Here is a 17,872-nt window from a genome sequence, read left to right as displayed (position 1 = left end):
TCTCTGTGTAGCCCAGGCTGGCCTCGAACTCACAGAGATCCACCTGCCTCTGCCTCCTGAGTGCTGGGATTAAAGGTGTGAGCCACCACCGCCCGGCTTCAGTGTAGGACAGGGGTGAATTCTGTCATTCGGCCACCATGGACAGCACTGAGGTAATGCTGGTTGCAGATGTCTTTGGCATTGGAATCGAGTTTCTCCGACAACTCCCCACAGGAGGACTTCAGGGTCCGATGCTGGATTAGCTCCTACAGTTTCTTTGGTTTTGCTTGGGTTTCTCTTTCAGCAAGTTCATTTTGGGTATGTGGAAATGGCTTTTGGACATTGGTTTTGTATCCTGGAACTGTAGGGAACTTCCCAGTTCTAACATTTTGACAGTTTTGACGTTTTTCTAAATGTAAGGCTGTGCTGTCTGTAAACAGTGTAGTTGGACGATCCCTCTTTCCAATATGTACTTCCTTCAACACCTTCTCTTCCTAATTGCTCTGCTAAGACTTCTAGTGCTACACTGAATAGGGAAGATCTGACAGACAGACAGACAGGCAGACAGACAGACAGATGTTCTGGACCCCAGGAGAAACTCTTTCATCAGGATGATGGGTCTGTGGGTCTGTGAGTCTGTGGTCCATGGTCTGAGCTGTGTGAGCTAAGAACCTTCGACACCTACTTTGTAGGGCAACTGTCATAAAGGTGTGGTAAAGGAGATGGCAGACTTTATCCAGGTTTCTAAGCAGGTGGGCACAAAGCCAGCCATACCATGATCATATGATTTTATTGGTTGTATCTTGTTTTATTCCTGTTAATACTAATTCCATCACTTCACTTAATCAGTCTTGACCAGAGTTTTCTATTTTATTAATGTTCTTTTTTTTTTTTTTTTTTTTTGAGACAGGGTTTCTCTGTGTAGTTTTGCGCCTTTCCTGGATCTCACTCTGTAGACCAGGCTGGCCTCAAACTCACAGAGATCTACCTGGCTCTGCCTCCCGAGTGCTGGGATTAAAGGTGTGCGCCACCAATGCCCGGCTTTTTTTTTTTTTTTTTTAAGATTTATTTATTATGTATACAGTGCAGAACACCAGAAGAGGGTACCAGATCTCATTACAGATGGTTGTGAGCCACCATGTGGTTGCTGGGAATTGAACTCAGGACCTCTGGAAGAGCAGCCTTAACCTCTGAGCCAGCTTGCCAGCCCTTTTTTTTTTTTAAAGATAACCAACCATGGTTATCCTGGAACACTGGCCTTGAACCTCAAACCTCTGTCTCTTGAGTGCTGGGATCAAAGGTGTGCTCTACTACACCTGGCTCCTCCTTTTATTATTTATTTAAGATGCATTGGTGTTAAGATGCATTGGTGTTTTGCCTGCACGTATGTCTGTATGAAGGTGTCGGATCCCCTGGAACTGGAGTTATAGACAGTTTTGAGCTACCATGTGGGTGTCGGGGATTGAACCCCGGTCCTGTGGAAGAGCAGCCAATGCTCTTAACCACTGAGCCGTCTCCCCAGCCCCTTTATTAATATTCTTGAGGAAAGCAGATGGCATGCAGAAGGGACCTGATACACGGTAAGCGCTGTACATGGAGCACGTGGCCGCAGCACCGCTCTGCTAGCAGGCTGGTTTTGTTCTCCGTGTGCCCTAAGGCCTTTCTGCTGCCTTGTTCATACTTTTGCAGGTCTTCTTGGTTTCCATTTTCATCTTTACATGCTACTTTTAGTCTGTATCTGCTACTTCTCAAGTTCCTCTGAGGACTTGGATTGTTCTGTCGGGTACTGGCAAGGGTTTGCTCTCTTGGCCATTTTATCTTGCGGTAACCTGCAGCTGACCTTCAGCTGGGTTCCAACTGTGCAAACCCTGAGAAGTCGGCCTCTGGTGTCACCTCCCTCCAGCTGTGCATGGGTCTCCTTCGGCAGCCTGAGGGGGCTCTCTGTGTACCACTTTCTGTTCTAGTATCTCCATCTTCTGGAACTGTGAGGGTGGGCCAGGACGGTCACCAGGGCAACACTCTTCAGCACGGAGGAGGAGGTAGGTGGGGACAACCTTCCCTAGGCTGACTTCCTAGAAGGTTGGGTCTCATGTGGACCACATGCTACCATCTTACTGTCCTGTGCAAAGTCACCTCTCACCATCTGATCCCATGGAGGCTTACAACTCAGGACTTCGGGGGGACCAGCAAACACTAGCAAGGTATGTAGCATCAGCACAGGCCGCTCACCCTCAGGCCTAGCTCTCTTCCCTCCTTGGTCTCTGGAGCTCCCTTACTTCCTTGAGAGCTGCTCATAGCAGTGGAAAGAACTTTGTTTACTGCAGGCTTTTCTAGTCATCTGATTTCCAACAATGCTGAAGTGGACACTTATTGTCCCCGGAAATGGGCATAGGGTAAGCATGCACTGTGGAGTAGGAACTGGACATGTGTGGTCTTAGAAGCACTCCTTGGCGTCTGCTGTGGGGCCCCATGACATAAACATGCTGTTGTAAATCTGGGGGATACCCGCGACATAAGCATATTGTTGTAAAACTGGGCAATGTCTGCTATATGCATAAACTTTTTCTTACATAAAAAAGGACCAAATATGATAAAATGCCATCAACACAGTTTCACATGTGGGGTGCTGTGCAAGGCTTCTGCACAGCTGTACACACCAAATGTTGTACCAGACTTCATACTTCACTCGAGGGTTAATTTCTCAACTTTTAAGAAAAAGAGAAGAATCTAATGCAGGTGAGGACCACTTGTGTTTGGTGTCCAGAGGGGAACCACGTGGGACTGCCTACCCTCCTTAGCACCCGCCTGCTTTGGAGGTGGGACCCACGCAAGCAGGAGTCTTTACCTTCTCCTGGTACAGCTTGTGAAGCCACTGGGCTGCGTCGTTCTCATCCGCCGGGATGTCTTCCAGGGGGAACCTCCTGTTGCATCAGGAAGACCAAGAATAAAGTGAGCCAGTGGAAAACATCTGCTCAAGGCTGGGAGGGAGCAACTGAGAGAAGCAGACAGCAAACTAAGTTCCTGACAGTCACCTGACACACTGGAACCTTCTGGGCACAGCCAGGGCCCCCCACATGAGGGCTGAAAGATGTCTCTATATCTGTGACACCATGAGCCACCTGCCTGGCAGAGAGTGCCTCGACTTCCCCATACAGTGATCACAGTGACGTTGGTCTTTCCCAACACAGTCACTGTTGGAGATAATTAAGACAAGTAGCTGTGGTGTTTGACCTTGACTGTCACCTTCCCTGGACTGAGAGACGAGCAAAACACACCTCTGGGCATGTCTGGGAGGGTGTTTCCAGAGCGGGCTCCGACCTGATCATTTGTTGAATCCATTGATGGATTTCATTTTGAATAAACTATCGGAGGTCCTGCAACCATGGAAGGTGGGGCCTAGCTGGGGTGTGCCTCTCAAGGGTATATATCGGCCCTCTCCTCTCATTCTCTCGGCTTCCTGGCCACCATGATGTAAGCTGCTTGGTTCTGCCCAAATGCTCCCCGCCCATGATATATGAGTCTCACCTCCACCCCACAACAATGGAGCCAGATGATCATGGGCTGAACTCTGACACTAGGCGCTAAAACAAACCCTTCAGGTTGTTTCTGCAGAAGTAACCAACACAAGGTGAGCTGAAGTGTCCAGAAAGGAGGGAGGGAGGGAGGGAGAGAGGGAGGGGGAGGGAGGGACAGAGACAAAGAGATGGGAGGATAGACAGAGATAGACAGGGATGGTCGCTGCACCTGGGTTAAAGACTCTACAAGTCTCAAGACTATGGAGAGGTCAAATGTTGTGGAGTATAGCCACATTATCTTCAATTCTTTTCAGTCTCTTAGAAAGCCATCCGCTGCCCGCCCTGTACCTGACCTAACATCCTGGTGACTATCAAAAGCTTATAATGTATTCTAAGCAGATCACCAGCTCCCACCAACCCAAAAGCTAAGACGCCATGAGCTAGTCTCGAGAACTGAGTAGACCCCCTTGCTCTACCTGTGGCTCCTACCAATGCAGTAGATAAATACTTCCTAACTTCCTTTGTTTTGTAACTAGTAAAAATCTCACATAGCTACTTCCACAGTGGAAAATGGCATTTGGGGAGACTTCAACATGTGGTTTGGGGCCATGGTCACTCATACCTGACTCTAGAGCGAACAATCTCTTATTCCCTTTGAGGTAAGGGTGGTTTCTGTGCCAATAATTTTTTGTTAGACACAGAGGATCACAAAACTACATATCCCAGGTAGGAAAAGTATTCAACATTGAGAATTTCAATCCCAGCTTACAGTAAATGTTTCCACGAGGACCCTAAGCTGTCTGAAGTCCTACCCTGGGAATCTGTTGGTAAACAAACAGGTGGCACCTAGCAACTGCGGGTGGTGCCTTTTCCAGTCACGTGGCTCAGCCCCTGCTGTGAAAATAACAGACGTGGGAACTGCAAACAGGCGTGCTATGAAGACCTTTCCACCACTCTTACAGTAGAGATCCTAAAGAAACAAGAATGCTGTGTCTACACCCCTGCAGCTCACAGGCATGTCTGACAGATAGAATGCTGCCACATGTGGAAAGCACATATCCTCCTAGAAGCATCAGATGGCATCAAGCATCACTGCTCCCAAGAGAAGCATCTCAACTGCTGTGCTTAACTTGAAATCACATGCTGAGAGAGTGATGTTGAGCTACTTGTAGGGACAGCCAGCTAGGACCCTGTCACCTGTAAATAAGTGTTTGTATTGTAAGTGTCTTTAAAAAGTTAGATCCAAGCCGGGCTGTGGTGGTGCCACCTTTAATTCCAGCACTCAGGAGCAGAGGCAGGTGGATCTCTGAGTTTGAGGCCAGCCTGGTCTACAGAGTGAGGCCAGCCAGGACTACTCAGAGAAACTTTATCTTGAAAAACAAAAAGCAAGACCCAGATCTTGGCCCACACCTTTAATCCTAGCACCTGGGAGGCAGAGACAGGTTCACAGCCAGCCTGGTCTACATGTCAAGTTCTAGGCCAGCCAAGGCTACATAGTGAGACCCCATCTCAAAACAAAATAACTACTATTGGAAGGAAGGAAGGAAAGAAAGAAAAAGAAAAAGAAAGCAAGCTAGCCCCAGTGGTACATTCCTGCCTGCAATGCCAGAACTTGGGATACGGAGCAAGGGAATCAGGTGCACCAGGCCAACCTCAGCAACACAGTGGCTTTGATGCTAGCCTGGGCACCAGACAGGGAGGTCCTACATTCCACAGGCAACTGCAGTACTTCATGATGCCCAGGAGGTGGCACAGGGCAGTCGTGTTCACACAGACACACAAGGACTAGAATGATCAATGCCTCCTCATGGGGACACATCCCAAGTCCCCAGGTGACATCTGCACCCTCTGCATACTGTGTTTTCTGGTGTGTCAAGTGTTTCACACTCTAGTGCTTCCTTTGTTTCACTACTCATGTGCTTTGAAGCCATTATGAAGTCACATGGGGACACTTAGACACAAACACTGTGGGTCTGTGTGATCGCCAAGAAGACTGCTGAATGGAGGAGGGATTGATACAAGGTGGGTACACGAGACAGGTGCTTTGTATCCAGGGGTGGAGCGAGGCTGCACAGTTTCATCTGTTTAACGCTTTCAGACTTCACTTGCCTGGATGTAAATGGAACCTTAAGTAAGGGGGAAACTGCTGTGATAAGCTTGGCTCTGGCTTGGCTGGCTGGCCCTCATGGTGGCCCACAGTTCCTTCTTCCAGAGAGAAAAGCCACGTGAAATGTCCACAGCCTGAGACAGATCTGTGCATTTAGACTGAGGGCCTGAGGGCCTGGGGCTGTGTGGGCTATGCCTAGGGAGCTTCCCACTTCAGCACACACACCCAGTACTGGGTGGAGCCCAGGGCCACACACCACGTAGCTCCAAAGTACCATTGCATGCTCATAGCCACATCATGGTGAGAGGTAACAGTGTCTGAGTGGGCCAAGTATTTAAGGCTGTGTCTTCCAAGGGCTCCATCCACGTGCTAGAGACTGTGTGGGGAGGATTTGTCACAGTCAGGGGGTGTAGCTAGGGGGCACCTCCCACAGCAAGAGGACTGCAAAGCTCAGACCTGTTTCATAGCTCTCCTTGGTGTGTGTGTGAGTGAGTGTGTGTGTGTGTGTGTGTGTGTGATGCCACACATACAAACACACTATCATATACATTAATGAAAGAAGTAAGCATAAAGTAAAAGATGACAAGATACATGTAGTGGGGTCCTGCCTGTTTCCCGCTCCTGACAGCTAGGGCTTGAGCTCTAGTTACCCTGAACTTCCCTAGAGTAACTCCACCATCCAGAGGCTAACACCAGCAGGCCAGCATGGAGAACAGAGGTCCCTTGAGGCTATGCACATGCAGGCTTGCCCTGTCACAGCTCCTAGAGTGCTGTAACCTTCGAGGGAAGGCCCTCAGCTGTGATTGCAGGGCCATGCTGGGTGGTAGGAAGGGTGCATCTGTGCAAAGTCCCTGGTCAGGAGCCCGGAGCAGCCGAGGCCTCTGCGAGCTCTCAGATGCCCCCTGGAACACAGCTGGACATATCTACAGAAGTATCAGAGAGGAAGGAGCAGATGGAGGAGGCCTCCCTCATCACAACTTGGTGTCCATGTGGGGCACTTCAGCTTGATGGATGACTGAGCAGCAAGAGGGGCTGGATGAGTGGGACCTGGACATCCTGCCAAAGGCTGGCTCTGACCTGGGGCAGTTAAGCCATGGACAGAAGCGTGACTGGCCTCTGAGGGGCTTACTTCTGGACATGGACAGATTCTCAGTCACTATCCTCTACCCTAGTGCTATGGTTTTACTCCCTGCTGTCTCTCAAAGATCGTGTGTTAGCAGCTTGGTCTCCGAGGAGGCCCTACCTTAAAAAAGTGAGGCCCAGTGTCATGGCTATCTCTTGAGGGGTCAGCATAGTGCGAGGTCCTAGGTCATGGCCATCCATCCCTGGGGGTGGGGGTCAGCATAGTGGGAGGTTCTAGGTCATGGCCATCCATCCCTGGGGGGTGTCAGCATAGTGGGAGGTCCTAGGTCATGGCCATCCATCCCTGGGGGGGGTCAGCAGAGTGGGAGGTCCTAGGTCATGGCCATCCATCCCTGGGGGGGTCAGCATAGTGGGAGGTCCTAGGTCATGGCCATCCATCCCTGGGGGGGGTCAGCAGAGTGGGAGGTCCTAGGTCATGGCCATCTATCCCTGGGGGGGGGTCAGCATAGCGGGAGGTTCTAGGTCATGGCAATCCATCCCTGGGGGGGTGTCAGCATAGTGGGAGGTCCTAGGTCATGGCCATCCATCCCTGGGGGGGTCAGCATAGTGGGAGGTCCTAGGTCATGGCCATCCATCCCTGGGGGGGGTCAGCATAGTGGGAGGTCCTAGGTCATGGCCACCCATCCCGGGGGGGGGGTCAGCATAGTGGGAGGTCCTAGGTCATGGCCATCCATCCCTGGGGGGGGTCAGCATAGTGGGAGGTCCTAGGTCATGGCCATCCATCCCTGGGGGGGTCAGCATAGTGGGAGGTCCTAGGTCATGGCCATCCATCCCTGGGGGGGTCAGCATAGTGGGAGGTCCTAGGTCATGGCCATCCATCCCTGGGGGGGTCAGCATAGTGGGAGGTCCTAGGTCACAGACCTCTGTCTCTGGAGAGGTCAGCACCATAGCCCTTCTTCTTTTACCAATTGACTGATGAGGTGATTGCTATGCTCAGCCACGGGCTGTACTCTTGCCATGATGTGCTGACCCCATACTCGAACAAAGGAACAGAGACTCAATCATGGACTGAAAGTGTCAAAACCCTGAGCCTAAACAAAGTTTCCTCTTTGTAAGGTACTAGTCTCAGGTGCTTGTTACAGTGATAGGAAGCTCACTAACACACGTGGCCATGAAAGCCACCTAAGACTCAGGGTCAATCACACAGTCCCTTGGGGTCAACAGTGGGCTGGCCCTTGCTGGAAGATGAGCAACATACAGGAGAAGACCAGGCTCACTTGCTGACTCCAACCCAGGGCAAATTCCCAGGATAGGATACGGGTCCTGAACCTTGCTACCTATCCGTTACAAAGTCCAGGAGGAAAAAGCCAACAAGCTTACTGTTTATGTCCCCACTTCCCTCCTGGAAGCTCCACACAGTGAAATCGAAAACCAGTGTGAGCTCAAGTCCACTTAGCGGACCAAGCGCAGGCGCCAAGTGGAAGCCATTTGTGGGTGGATTGTTTCCTCAGGAGACACAGCGGTGAGCATCACCTTTGCCACGGCCCTGGCCAACACTGAAACATGACTCCACCCACCCTGTCTAACCTTGTTTTTGTGTTCAAGAAGGCAGGCTGCCTCTGTTTGAGGTCTCCGCGTGCCTCAGACAGTTCCAACGGGTGCTGACAGTATTTGTGTTGCAGCAGATGGCCAAGCAGGCCCCACAGGCCTGGCCATCACCTGGGCTCTGAAGAGCAGGCAAAGCCTTCCTCAGTCAGAACTTCCTGGGGACACCCAAGCCACCATCTAGAAGTTACCAAGCCAGATCAGAGGCACCTGGTGACAGTGTTACTCCACCAGGGGCTGTGCAGGAGGTCCCATGTCACTAGTTCAAAGTGAGAGATCGGGGGTTAGCATTTAGTTCACCAGACTGTGTGACTGCTGCCCAGGGGAGAGCAACTGACACTGGCAGGGTTGGGGAGAGAGCTTTCCTCAGACAGATGTGCACAGGTGTCCACTGAGACTGGGAGGCAGACAAGAAACGACCCTCACACTGGCCAGGGGAAATGCAGCTAGGGACACTCGGGTTCCTGTGTCGCCTCTTTCCCATGTCCTCAGGAGTCCTGCAGAGGGCCACACCAAGTCCTGACAGCCCTGTGATGAGCGCTCACCTCACACACATGTCTGCCTCATATTTCTTTCCATAGAGGATTCCCAGCAGGGACGGGGTCTTACTCCCTCTGAAGTTCAGGGTCACATCGTAGATAGCTGCAACTGGAGGGAGGGGACAGGGCCAGTGAGCGACAGACAATGGGAGACACCACAGCAGTGACATCACCACCCAGCAGAAAAGCCACTTTTACACTTGGGTCTGCCCCTCCACATGCAGAGCGTGGGCTGATGATCCTCAACTCCCCTCTGGCTGTGGAGTACTCAGACCCTCTCTGCTGGTGGTTCCTGTGTGCCCAGTGCTCTTAGGCCCCTTCTGTGGCTTATGTAACTCCTTCCAGGTGAACCAGACATCTTTCCTCTGACATTCTTATATATAATATTTTGCATTATTTACATTTTGTTATTTTGACAGTTTCCCACTAAGCAACATTTTATCATCCTCAAAGAGATTCGAGGATCTGATAACATGTCAATCTGACTTCCTCCATCCTTCCCTGTGCTTTGGGCATATATATATATATATATATATAAAGCTTTTCTTTTCTTTTCTTTTTAAAACAAAGGCTCATGTAGCCTAGGTTGGTTTCAAACTATGTTACTGAGGATAACCTTGAATTATACAGTCGAAAAATGATCTTCTGATCCTGATTTCATCTCCTGAGTACAATGACTACAGGCATGTGCCACAATGCCTGGTTTATGGACCTCGTGTATTCTAGGCAAGCCCTCTACCAACTGAGCCACACCCCCAGCCCCATCTAACTTCTTGCTGCGTACAGTCGCCTAGAAGATAGCGGTGGACTCCAGTTTCTCACCGGGGTCCCGGTCGCCTACCTGTCCCGCGGAGGCACTGGACTGCAGTGGTGAAACCCTTGGTCCGGGGCAGCAGGTGGTACTTGAGTGGGGGCAGCCCCTTGGCGGCGGCCACCTCCATGCTGACGCGGTGCTTTTTCTCCGTGAAGCGCGTTCCTTCGCAGTACAGGAGAAACTAGGCGCAGAACGAACGCAGGGTAGGGAGAGGCAAGAAGGTTATTTCGGGACAGCAGGGACGGAACCAGCCCTGCCATTCAAGGCCAGGAACATTCTAGTTCTCACAAGCCACAGCAGCATAGCATGTGCTGCTGGATGTATCGAGACACAGAAGCACAGAAGCGTCCAGCAACAAGCATGTGGTGTCATTGAAACAGTATTTTATTTGGGGGCTGCAATCTGCACTCCAGCCACACAAATGAATGCATACAGAACAGTTTTCCTGAAAGACCTCTCCAGAAGAGAAACCCGAAGGTGTCTCTGGGCAGCAGCCCTGGATCAGAAAACAGAGCATCTGTTGTTCCCGAGCACGGTGTGAGAGATGTGAAGTAAGAGGCCAGGTTTCCAACAGTAGACAAGAAAGATGATGAGATGTGCTCTGCTATGCAGGATGGCTCTCCTACCTCCCTGCACCCTAGGAGGCTGTGTGCCAAAAGCCAGGCTTGCAGCAGAGGGGACGGGTGGAAGCTATGTCCAAGGGAAAAGGCCAAGTCTGGTCGCATGGGCATGTGTATGCACAGGTGTGTGTGTGTGTGTGTGTGTGTGTGTGTGTGTGTGTGTGTGTGTGTGTGTGTGTGAGAGAGAGAGAGAGAGAGAGAGAGAGAGAGAGAGAGAGAGAGAGAGAGTAGGCTAGAGGTCAACCTTGGGTATGGTTCCTCAGCACTGCCCACCTTGTTTTTTGAGACAGGGTCTCTCAATGGCCTGGACTATGCCAAGTATGTTAGGCTGGCTGGCCAGTGAGCCTCAGAGATCCACTTGTCTCCACCTCCCCAGTGCTGGGATTATTCGTATGCTTACCACATCCTGGCTTTTCTATTTGGGATCTGGTGCTCAAACTCAGTTGCTTACACTTGTGTGGCAAGCACTTTACCAAATGAGCCATTTCCCCAGCCAGGGATTCTACAGCTTACAACTTGGGCCATGGCACACAGGAGGACTGAGTCACATCCACAAGCCACTGCCATCCAATGGACATGCAGCGCACTCACCCACATGTACTCTGGGTAGTCCGCCAAGCGCTTCAGCCCCTCTTTGACAATGTCCCGGTCTTCCTCCCACTTCCTTTTGCAGAATACGATCTCCAGGAAGTACCATGTCCAGCCGATGAGAGGCACGCACAGCAGCTCCCTCTTAGCCAGCACCTTGGAGCTCTGCGGGGAGCAGGGAGGCCAGTGGCACCTGTCAGAGGTGGGGAGGACCTGGCCAGAAGCCCCCACAGCCAACCCAGGGGTACAGGCCTTGCTTTCCTGGTTCAAAGCATTTGCTATAAATGGGACCCTGGCTTAGAGTGTATGATCCTTGGATCATCACCCCTGAAGCACATATAGGGAAGCATCTCAGAAACTATTCAAGAGCCAAATCTTGGGGGGAGGGCAGGTGTACCAGGACATGGTGAATAGCACCTCAGTTCCAGGTCCCTTCCTGACCTCCATTTTTCTGCCATGGTTTAGGGGCTTTGGCACACTGAAATCCCTAGCTCTCTTAGTGTAGTTTAAAGTCTTCTGAGGCCACTCGGCTAACTGTAATTAATCATTCAGTTGGTCTTGAGTGGGATCCTCTGGAAGGTGAAAGGAAGCGACAGGAAATGAAGTCACAGCTAGTCCCAAGAATAGGCAGGAAACTGCAGAGGGTACCACACAGAGAAGACATCCCGCTCATCTGCCAGACTGCTCATTGTTAAGGGGGCAAGCCAAGAAACCTCCAAGGGTCAAGCCTCTAGAGTTTGGAACTTGAGATCCCGGACGTCTCCTCCTGGGTTCCCATTTCACCATTACTCACCCAGACCCTCCCTGAACTCCCTGTGAGTCACCCCCAGACCCAAGCACTCACCCAGCCCCTCCCTGGCCCCATCGCTCACCCCCAGCACGCCAAACCGCTCACACATGGTCCACCCACAAAGGAAGTCGATCTCGAAGTTGTGGTTAAGGATGACAACTGCGTGCTCCTTCCCAAAGTGGTCCACGGTGGCCTGGTCGGTGAAGAGAGTGCACTCCGTGCAGGACCACCACTCCAGGAGCATGACCAGCTCTGCGGGAGGGCGGGGTCAGCACTGCAAGATGCCTGCCCAGTGCCCCCCACCCCCAGGTCTCCACAGCTTCTGGGAGTGCAGTCTTCTTCTTCTTCTTTTTTTTTTTTTAGACAGGATGTCTCTGTGTAGTTTTGGTGCCTATCCTGAATCTTGCTCTGTAGACCAGGCTGGCCTCGAACTCACAGAGATCCCAATGGCTCTGCCTCCCGAGTGCTGGGATTAAAGGCGTGCGCTTCCGCTGCCCAGCGGGAGTGCAGTCTGAAGACCTACTTTCATTTTCATCTAAAGGGGAACTTTCTTCTAGAAGTGAGTTATGAGAGCTCATATTTTAAGCTTTCCCAAATTACAGCTATGTCGTCTAATGGGAGCTGGGTGGTGGCAAACCACAGAAGCAGGGCCCTGTAGACCTAAGTGGATCCCACTGCCTCAGTGCACAGCCACCAGGCCACTTTGATGGCTACTATGCACCATGATGTGTCACATGACCACTGGCTTGCTTGTGTGAAAGGATGGGAGCTGTGTCCTCAGTGACAGGGAGGGAGGAGCCCTGCAGGGCTGTGAAATTAACAGCTGGAAAACGACGCTGAGGTGGACATGGGGACTCTTTGGCCTACAACTTCCTCTGGTGTCAGCTGTGGTCCATATTCAGTCTTGCCCACCCCAGGCCTATGGAAGAGCTTCTATGAGATCTACTGCTGCCCAGGAGGCTGGAGGGCCCCCAAAGGCACTAAGGGGTACTATGGCCAGGAGCTTGTAGTGTACTCAGTGGCTGATCTCAGCATTTCTGCAAGAATGAGGAAGGCCACCAGAACTCAGAACTCAGCCGCCCCCTGCATGCAACACATAGGCCAGTGGCAGATTCAGGATGGACCAGGACTGTGGCACTGCCTGTCCTCTGGAAGGTTTAAGGGAAACACATGTTCACCTTCATAAGAAGGTCAGAGCCAGAACATTCCATGGTAAGGGCTTTGCATGTATTTGTTAAGCACAGAATTTGAGCATAAATGAGTTCTGGTAGGAAGCACAAGAGGGCAAGTATCCCACATGCACCCCATGGTCTCTAGGGGAGTCACACCCATCATGGCCAGGCACCTGAGGAGGGTGGTCCACGATGTAATTGCTACATGTAGGATAGTCACAGGAAGCTCCATTTTTTTGGCTCTGGCCACTGCTCTATGAGAGAACCCCAGAGTGCCCTGCAAAGAACTGCCCCCTGGGAATGGAGCTAGGGAACACTGCCTGCCTCAAACACAGTCCACAAACAGGGTGAGGCCTTGGGGACGCAGGAGCTCTCTCACAGTCCCAGAGGGGTGCCAAATGGTGTAGCTGCTTTAGAACATGGCAGAGGTGGGGTGCTTAATGTTTTCCAAACACATCAGCACGTGGCCAGAAGAGCATCCCATGCATGTGCCTGAGAACCACACATGTCCACACAAGAACACACACAGGGGAGGCTCTGCTGCTAGAGAGTGGTGACAGTCACCGTCCTCCAGTCCAGCACAGGTTACCACCCAGTCACAACACAGAATGAAGTTCTGAGGCACAAGCACCCAGAGTCCCCAAGGACATGCTCCTCCATCGCCATGTACCCTCCAGTAGCACATTGTATACTTTTTTGTGTACCTGTTCTTTTTTTATTTTTAACTTAGAAGTGCATTTGGAAGAGAGTTCTCTGGTACAGAAAGGCCACTCACTTTCTTGGTGTCTGTGTGGGCAGCCTGTGCAGGGATATGGCCAGGACAAGCCTCTACAAGACGACCTGGTTAGCTCTGGGCCCATATAAACAAGACAAGATGAGGATGCCTGTGGGGAATAAACATCTACAGAACTCTCAAAGTCATAGTCTTACTCTGCGGAGCAACTGAGTCAAATTGGAGCAACTGAGTCAAATTGGCAACATGCAAACTGCAGGTAGCCACATCCAGGCCAGTGCCACTCCCGTGGTACCCAGGGTGGGATTAAGTGGCTGTCTGCCCAGGTTTCTCCTACAGATGTGCTCTCATGCATCACCCACACACTCGTGACTGAGGGGCACCCTCGTTTTTCACTGCGCACTGTGATGTGACTAGGCAGACGGCCATGCGACCGACACTGTGTGCTGGAGGCTGGGCCTCAGTCACTGGACATCTCTCTCCTTGCTTTTGCCGATTTGAAAGAGCCCAGCGTGCTGTGTTGTACCCTAGAAAGTCTCCTTCCCCGTGAGTCACACAGCCTGCTATGGAAATATCATGTGGTCGAGGCTAGTAAAGTTACTCTGGACACCTGTTCACAGGGCTCCTGGAAGGGTGGGACCTCAGGGGCTTGAGCTTCACCTAGCTCTATTCTGGGATGGAGTATCAGGTGTGGCCCTGTCCTTACTGCCCCTTGAGAACCCCGACAGGAGAAGCTTCCCTTTCCCCCTGGAGAGGAACCCCTGCACAAAGCCTGAATGGGCAGAGACACTTACGGCTCCAGAGGGAATAGGCCAGGCGGCAGTTGATGCGGCGGTATAGCTGCTTGCTGATGGGCCAGAGGGCCAGTGTGCACAGCTGGGTGAAGTTGATAACCAACCCGCTCACCACAAAGACGAAGCCAATGAGCAGGTGCACCACGAACTGGGTCTTCAGGTAGGCAAGCAGGCCCATGGTCGCTGCTCAGGGGCGGGCGCACGGTCCTTCACTGAGAACAGCCGTCCTGCAAGCATAGGATGCGGAGGTCAGAGCATGCAGGAACTAGGCATAGACTGTAGCCTGGACAGCACTGTCCGCCTGGCTCAGAGAGAGGCTCCCTTTGGAAAGCCGAGGAACAAGCATCATGCCTATGTGCATCTCACACAAACATCACACACTACCACCACACACACACACACACACATATATGTACATGATGACTTTCTGAGGCTGGACTATTAGCAGGATGGCCAGCTGCCATGCCCTAAGGACATATACCTAGCAGGTGTCATGCTTATGATAGAAACTAGACCTTGTGTTCCAGCCAGATCTAGATCTGGCTCCAGCCAGATCTCCAGGTGACCAAAGCCTGTGGCAGCTTAGCTGTGACTGCAAGAGCATCATCCCAAACCACTTGGCTAAGTCACTGGTTCTGTAATTTGTTAATCCAGAGGTAGAAGAAAAGGCAAAACAGAACGGGAACAAGAGGAACATTCAACACAGCTGTGCTCCAGGGCCCATAATGAATGTCTGGTCACACTTTGTCAAGTCACGAGACCCCACTGAATCGATGCTGTTAGAACTGTGTGTAACAGGTGAATGACCTCAAGCACGGGAAGGCTGAGTGGCCTGGTCAGGGTCACACAGCAGCCAGCATGAAGAGATTTCATGGTTATTCAAATTGAACCTTTATCAATTTTGATAGTATCCATAGCTTTTCTTCTCCTATGGAAACAAAAGCAAAACCTTGTCTCCAATGTAACAGGGGTTCCTGGTCAAGTTTCAGGGTTGATGTCCCTGGGTCTAACAAAACCTGACAGGGGCAAATGGACTTAGCCAAATGCTAGCCTGGAGCTCAGCTCAGGCCCCGGGACCACTGTTCTACTTCATCTCACCCAAGACATCTACCTACCTGCCTGGTTACCCACACGGAACTATCTACCACACTGTCCCACAGGTCATCTGACATATGTCTTTGCTGTAGACCACTGACCTCAACTATCACTCTCTACTCCCTACATACCCCAATGATAGACACAGGGCCTGCTTATTCAATGCTGCCCACCCCCCATCCAGGACAGCTTCCTTCCTGCTCTTTTTACTTCAGTGCTGTATACAAGAATGCCATTCAACCTTCATGCCATATCCTGTTCTGCTCTGCTCTTGGCTGCAAAGTTTCTGGTCCATCAGAGCAGGTAAGTGTAGGGAAGAGCCTAGACTCAGTGACCAGAGTGTTGGCCCAGGTGCCTTAAAAACAAGTTTTTTGTTTGTTTGTTTGTTTTAAAGGCATGGGCTCACTATGTAGCCCTGGCTAGCCTAGAACTCATAGAGATCTGCCTGCCTTTGCTTCCAGTGTTAGAGCTTAAGGCATGCACCACCATGCCCAGCACAAAGCAAGTTTTAAAAAGTTATGCATCCTCCACCTGCCTCTACCTTCCAAGTGCTGGGATTAAAGGTATGCACCACCACCACCCCACTGAGTTTTACACTTTTTTTTTTTTTTTTTTTTTTGGTTTTTTCGAGACAGGGTTTCTCTGTGTAGCTTTGCGCCTTTCCTGGAACTCACTTGGTAGTCCAGGCTGGCCTTGAACTCAAAGAGATCCGCCTGGCTCTGCCTCCCGAGTGCTGGGATTAAAGGCGTGCGCCACCACCGCCCGGCGAGTTTTACACTTTTTAATCATAATGATTTTTCCAAAACTTTTTTGGGGGCATGGTGGCATACACATTTAATCTTCTAGGATTACCTGGGAGGCAGTAGCAGACCTGGTCTCCATTGAGAATTCAAGGTTAGCTAGAGTTATACTAAGATCCTGTCACACACGATTGTCTGATGGCAGAGGCCCATCATCCCAGCTTGCTTGGTAGGTTGAGGCAGGAGAATTGCAAGTAACCTGGTTAATTGCCAGCTGAGCCTGGTTACTTTTATGTTAATGTGACTCTAGGTAAAAACAAAAAGTAAGCCAGGCGGTGGTGGCGCACGCCTTTAATCCCAGCACTCGGGAGGCAGAGCCAGGTGGATCTCTGTGAGTTCAAGGCCAGCCTGGGCTACCGAGTGAGTTCCAGGAAAGGCGCAAAGCTACACAGAGAAACCCTGTCTCGAAAAACCAAAAAAACAAACAAACAAACAAAAACAAAAAGTAAAAAGAGGGCTTGAGAGATGACTCATTGGCTAGGAGTACCTGCTGCTCTTCCAAGGGACCTGGATTTAATTCTTAGCATCCACTCGGTGGTTTACTCTAGTCCCAGGGTATTCAATAGTGCCCAGACATACATTAAGGCAAAATACCCATACACATAAAATAAAAAATAAAATGAAAAAAAATAGGAAAAAAAGATAAAAAAAAGTTATGCATCCTCAGACCATTTCAAGTTAACATCTACATTTCAAACTCAAGTTTAAGTATACAGAGTGTGTAGACTCTGGCATGCTATAAAATAGGACTTTTTAAAGTAGAGTTTTAATCTTCTCAGTGCAGCCGTAGACCCTGACCAGCCTAGAAGTCTGTGTTCCCGTGCCTGGTCCCCAACTTCCCTATGCAGACACTCCCTGCTTGCTCCCTGGCTGTGTCTTTCCCCTGTTTTTGCTGCAGGATTGTATCACCACGTGGCACACCAAGAGTCTCTTTGGCTTGAAATTATGCTTGAGAGCTTTTTTTTTTTTTTTTTGGTTTTTTCGAGACAGGGTTTCTCTGTGTAGCTTTGCGCCTTTCCTGGAACTCACTTGGTATCCCAGGCTGGCCTCGAACTCACAGAGATCCGCCTGGCTCTGCCTCCCGAGTGCTGGGATTAAAGGCGTGCGCCACCACGGCCCGGCCGCTTGAGAGCTTTTTATTGATTACTGTCCCAGCAAAACTGTGAACTATTTCAGTCTCATTTGGACACTTCTGGCACACAGGCTCAGAGGTGAGGCATCTCAGAACTCCACACTTGAACTGTCCTGTGAGCTGGGGTCACCTACTTGCAAAGCCGTGATCCCAGAGCAAGCTTGAACTCTCTGACGGAAGCACAGGACAGCCATCTGCACCCTGGGAACACCTCACAGCATTTCTCACTAGCAAAAGCACAGGACATCCATCTGCGCCCTAGGGACACCTCACAGCATTTCTCAGGGCTATGTCTTTCTTTTTCACCATTATCCTGATCCCGAGAGCTCTGAGGTCTCCAAAGCCGTCTGAAGGGAATATTTCCTCATGGTCACTTTGGGTTCAACACTTTTGGCCAAGACAATTCCACAGGGCTGACAGGCAGCTCACTTACAGAGGGCACCTAATGTTCTACCACCAGGGAAGTGATTCCATTAGACATTCTTGGCTTAAGAGCATGGTGTCAA

At 50.9% G+C, this 17,872-nt stretch overlaps 1 protein-coding gene across 2 annotated transcripts in view; it reads right to left on the bottom strand.

Annotated features, from left to right (window-relative positions):
* Agpat3 (1-acylglycerol-3-phosphate O-acyltransferase 3) overlaps nt 1-17,872 on the bottom strand; it is a 91,347-nt gene that overhangs the window by 6,580 nt on the left and 66,895 nt on the right. Inside the window, exons 3-8 of one of the 2 annotated variants that reach the window (XM_052744543.1) lie at nt 14,340-14,566; nt 11,723-11,892; nt 10,854-11,015; nt 9,670-9,823; nt 8,835-8,937; nt 2,825-2,900 (exon numbers count right to left, since the gene is read on the bottom strand). In XM_052744543.1, the coding sequence (XP_052600503.1) occupies nt 2,825-2,900; nt 8,835-8,937; nt 9,670-9,823; nt 10,854-11,015; nt 11,723-11,892; nt 14,340-14,517 (843 nt within the window). In that variant the 5' untranslated portion in view covers nt 14,518-14,566. Of the gene's footprint in view, nt 1-2,824; nt 2,901-8,834; nt 8,938-9,669; nt 9,824-10,853; nt 11,016-11,722; nt 11,893-14,339; nt 14,567-17,872 lie in introns of those variants that run through there. The other variant, XM_052744544.1, reaches the window with a different exon arrangement.

Source organism: Peromyscus californicus, unplaced genomic scaffold (assembly GCF_007827085.1).
Source record: "Peromyscus californicus insignis strain IS unplaced genomic scaffold, ASM782708v3 Scaffold_19__1_contigs__length_69161282, whole genome shotgun sequence".
Taxonomy (NCBI): domain Eukaryota; kingdom Metazoa; phylum Chordata; class Mammalia; order Rodentia; family Cricetidae; genus Peromyscus; species Peromyscus californicus.
The sequence above is the reverse complement of the archived record's forward strand: the minus strand, read 5'-3'. Positions and strand labels throughout refer to the sequence as shown.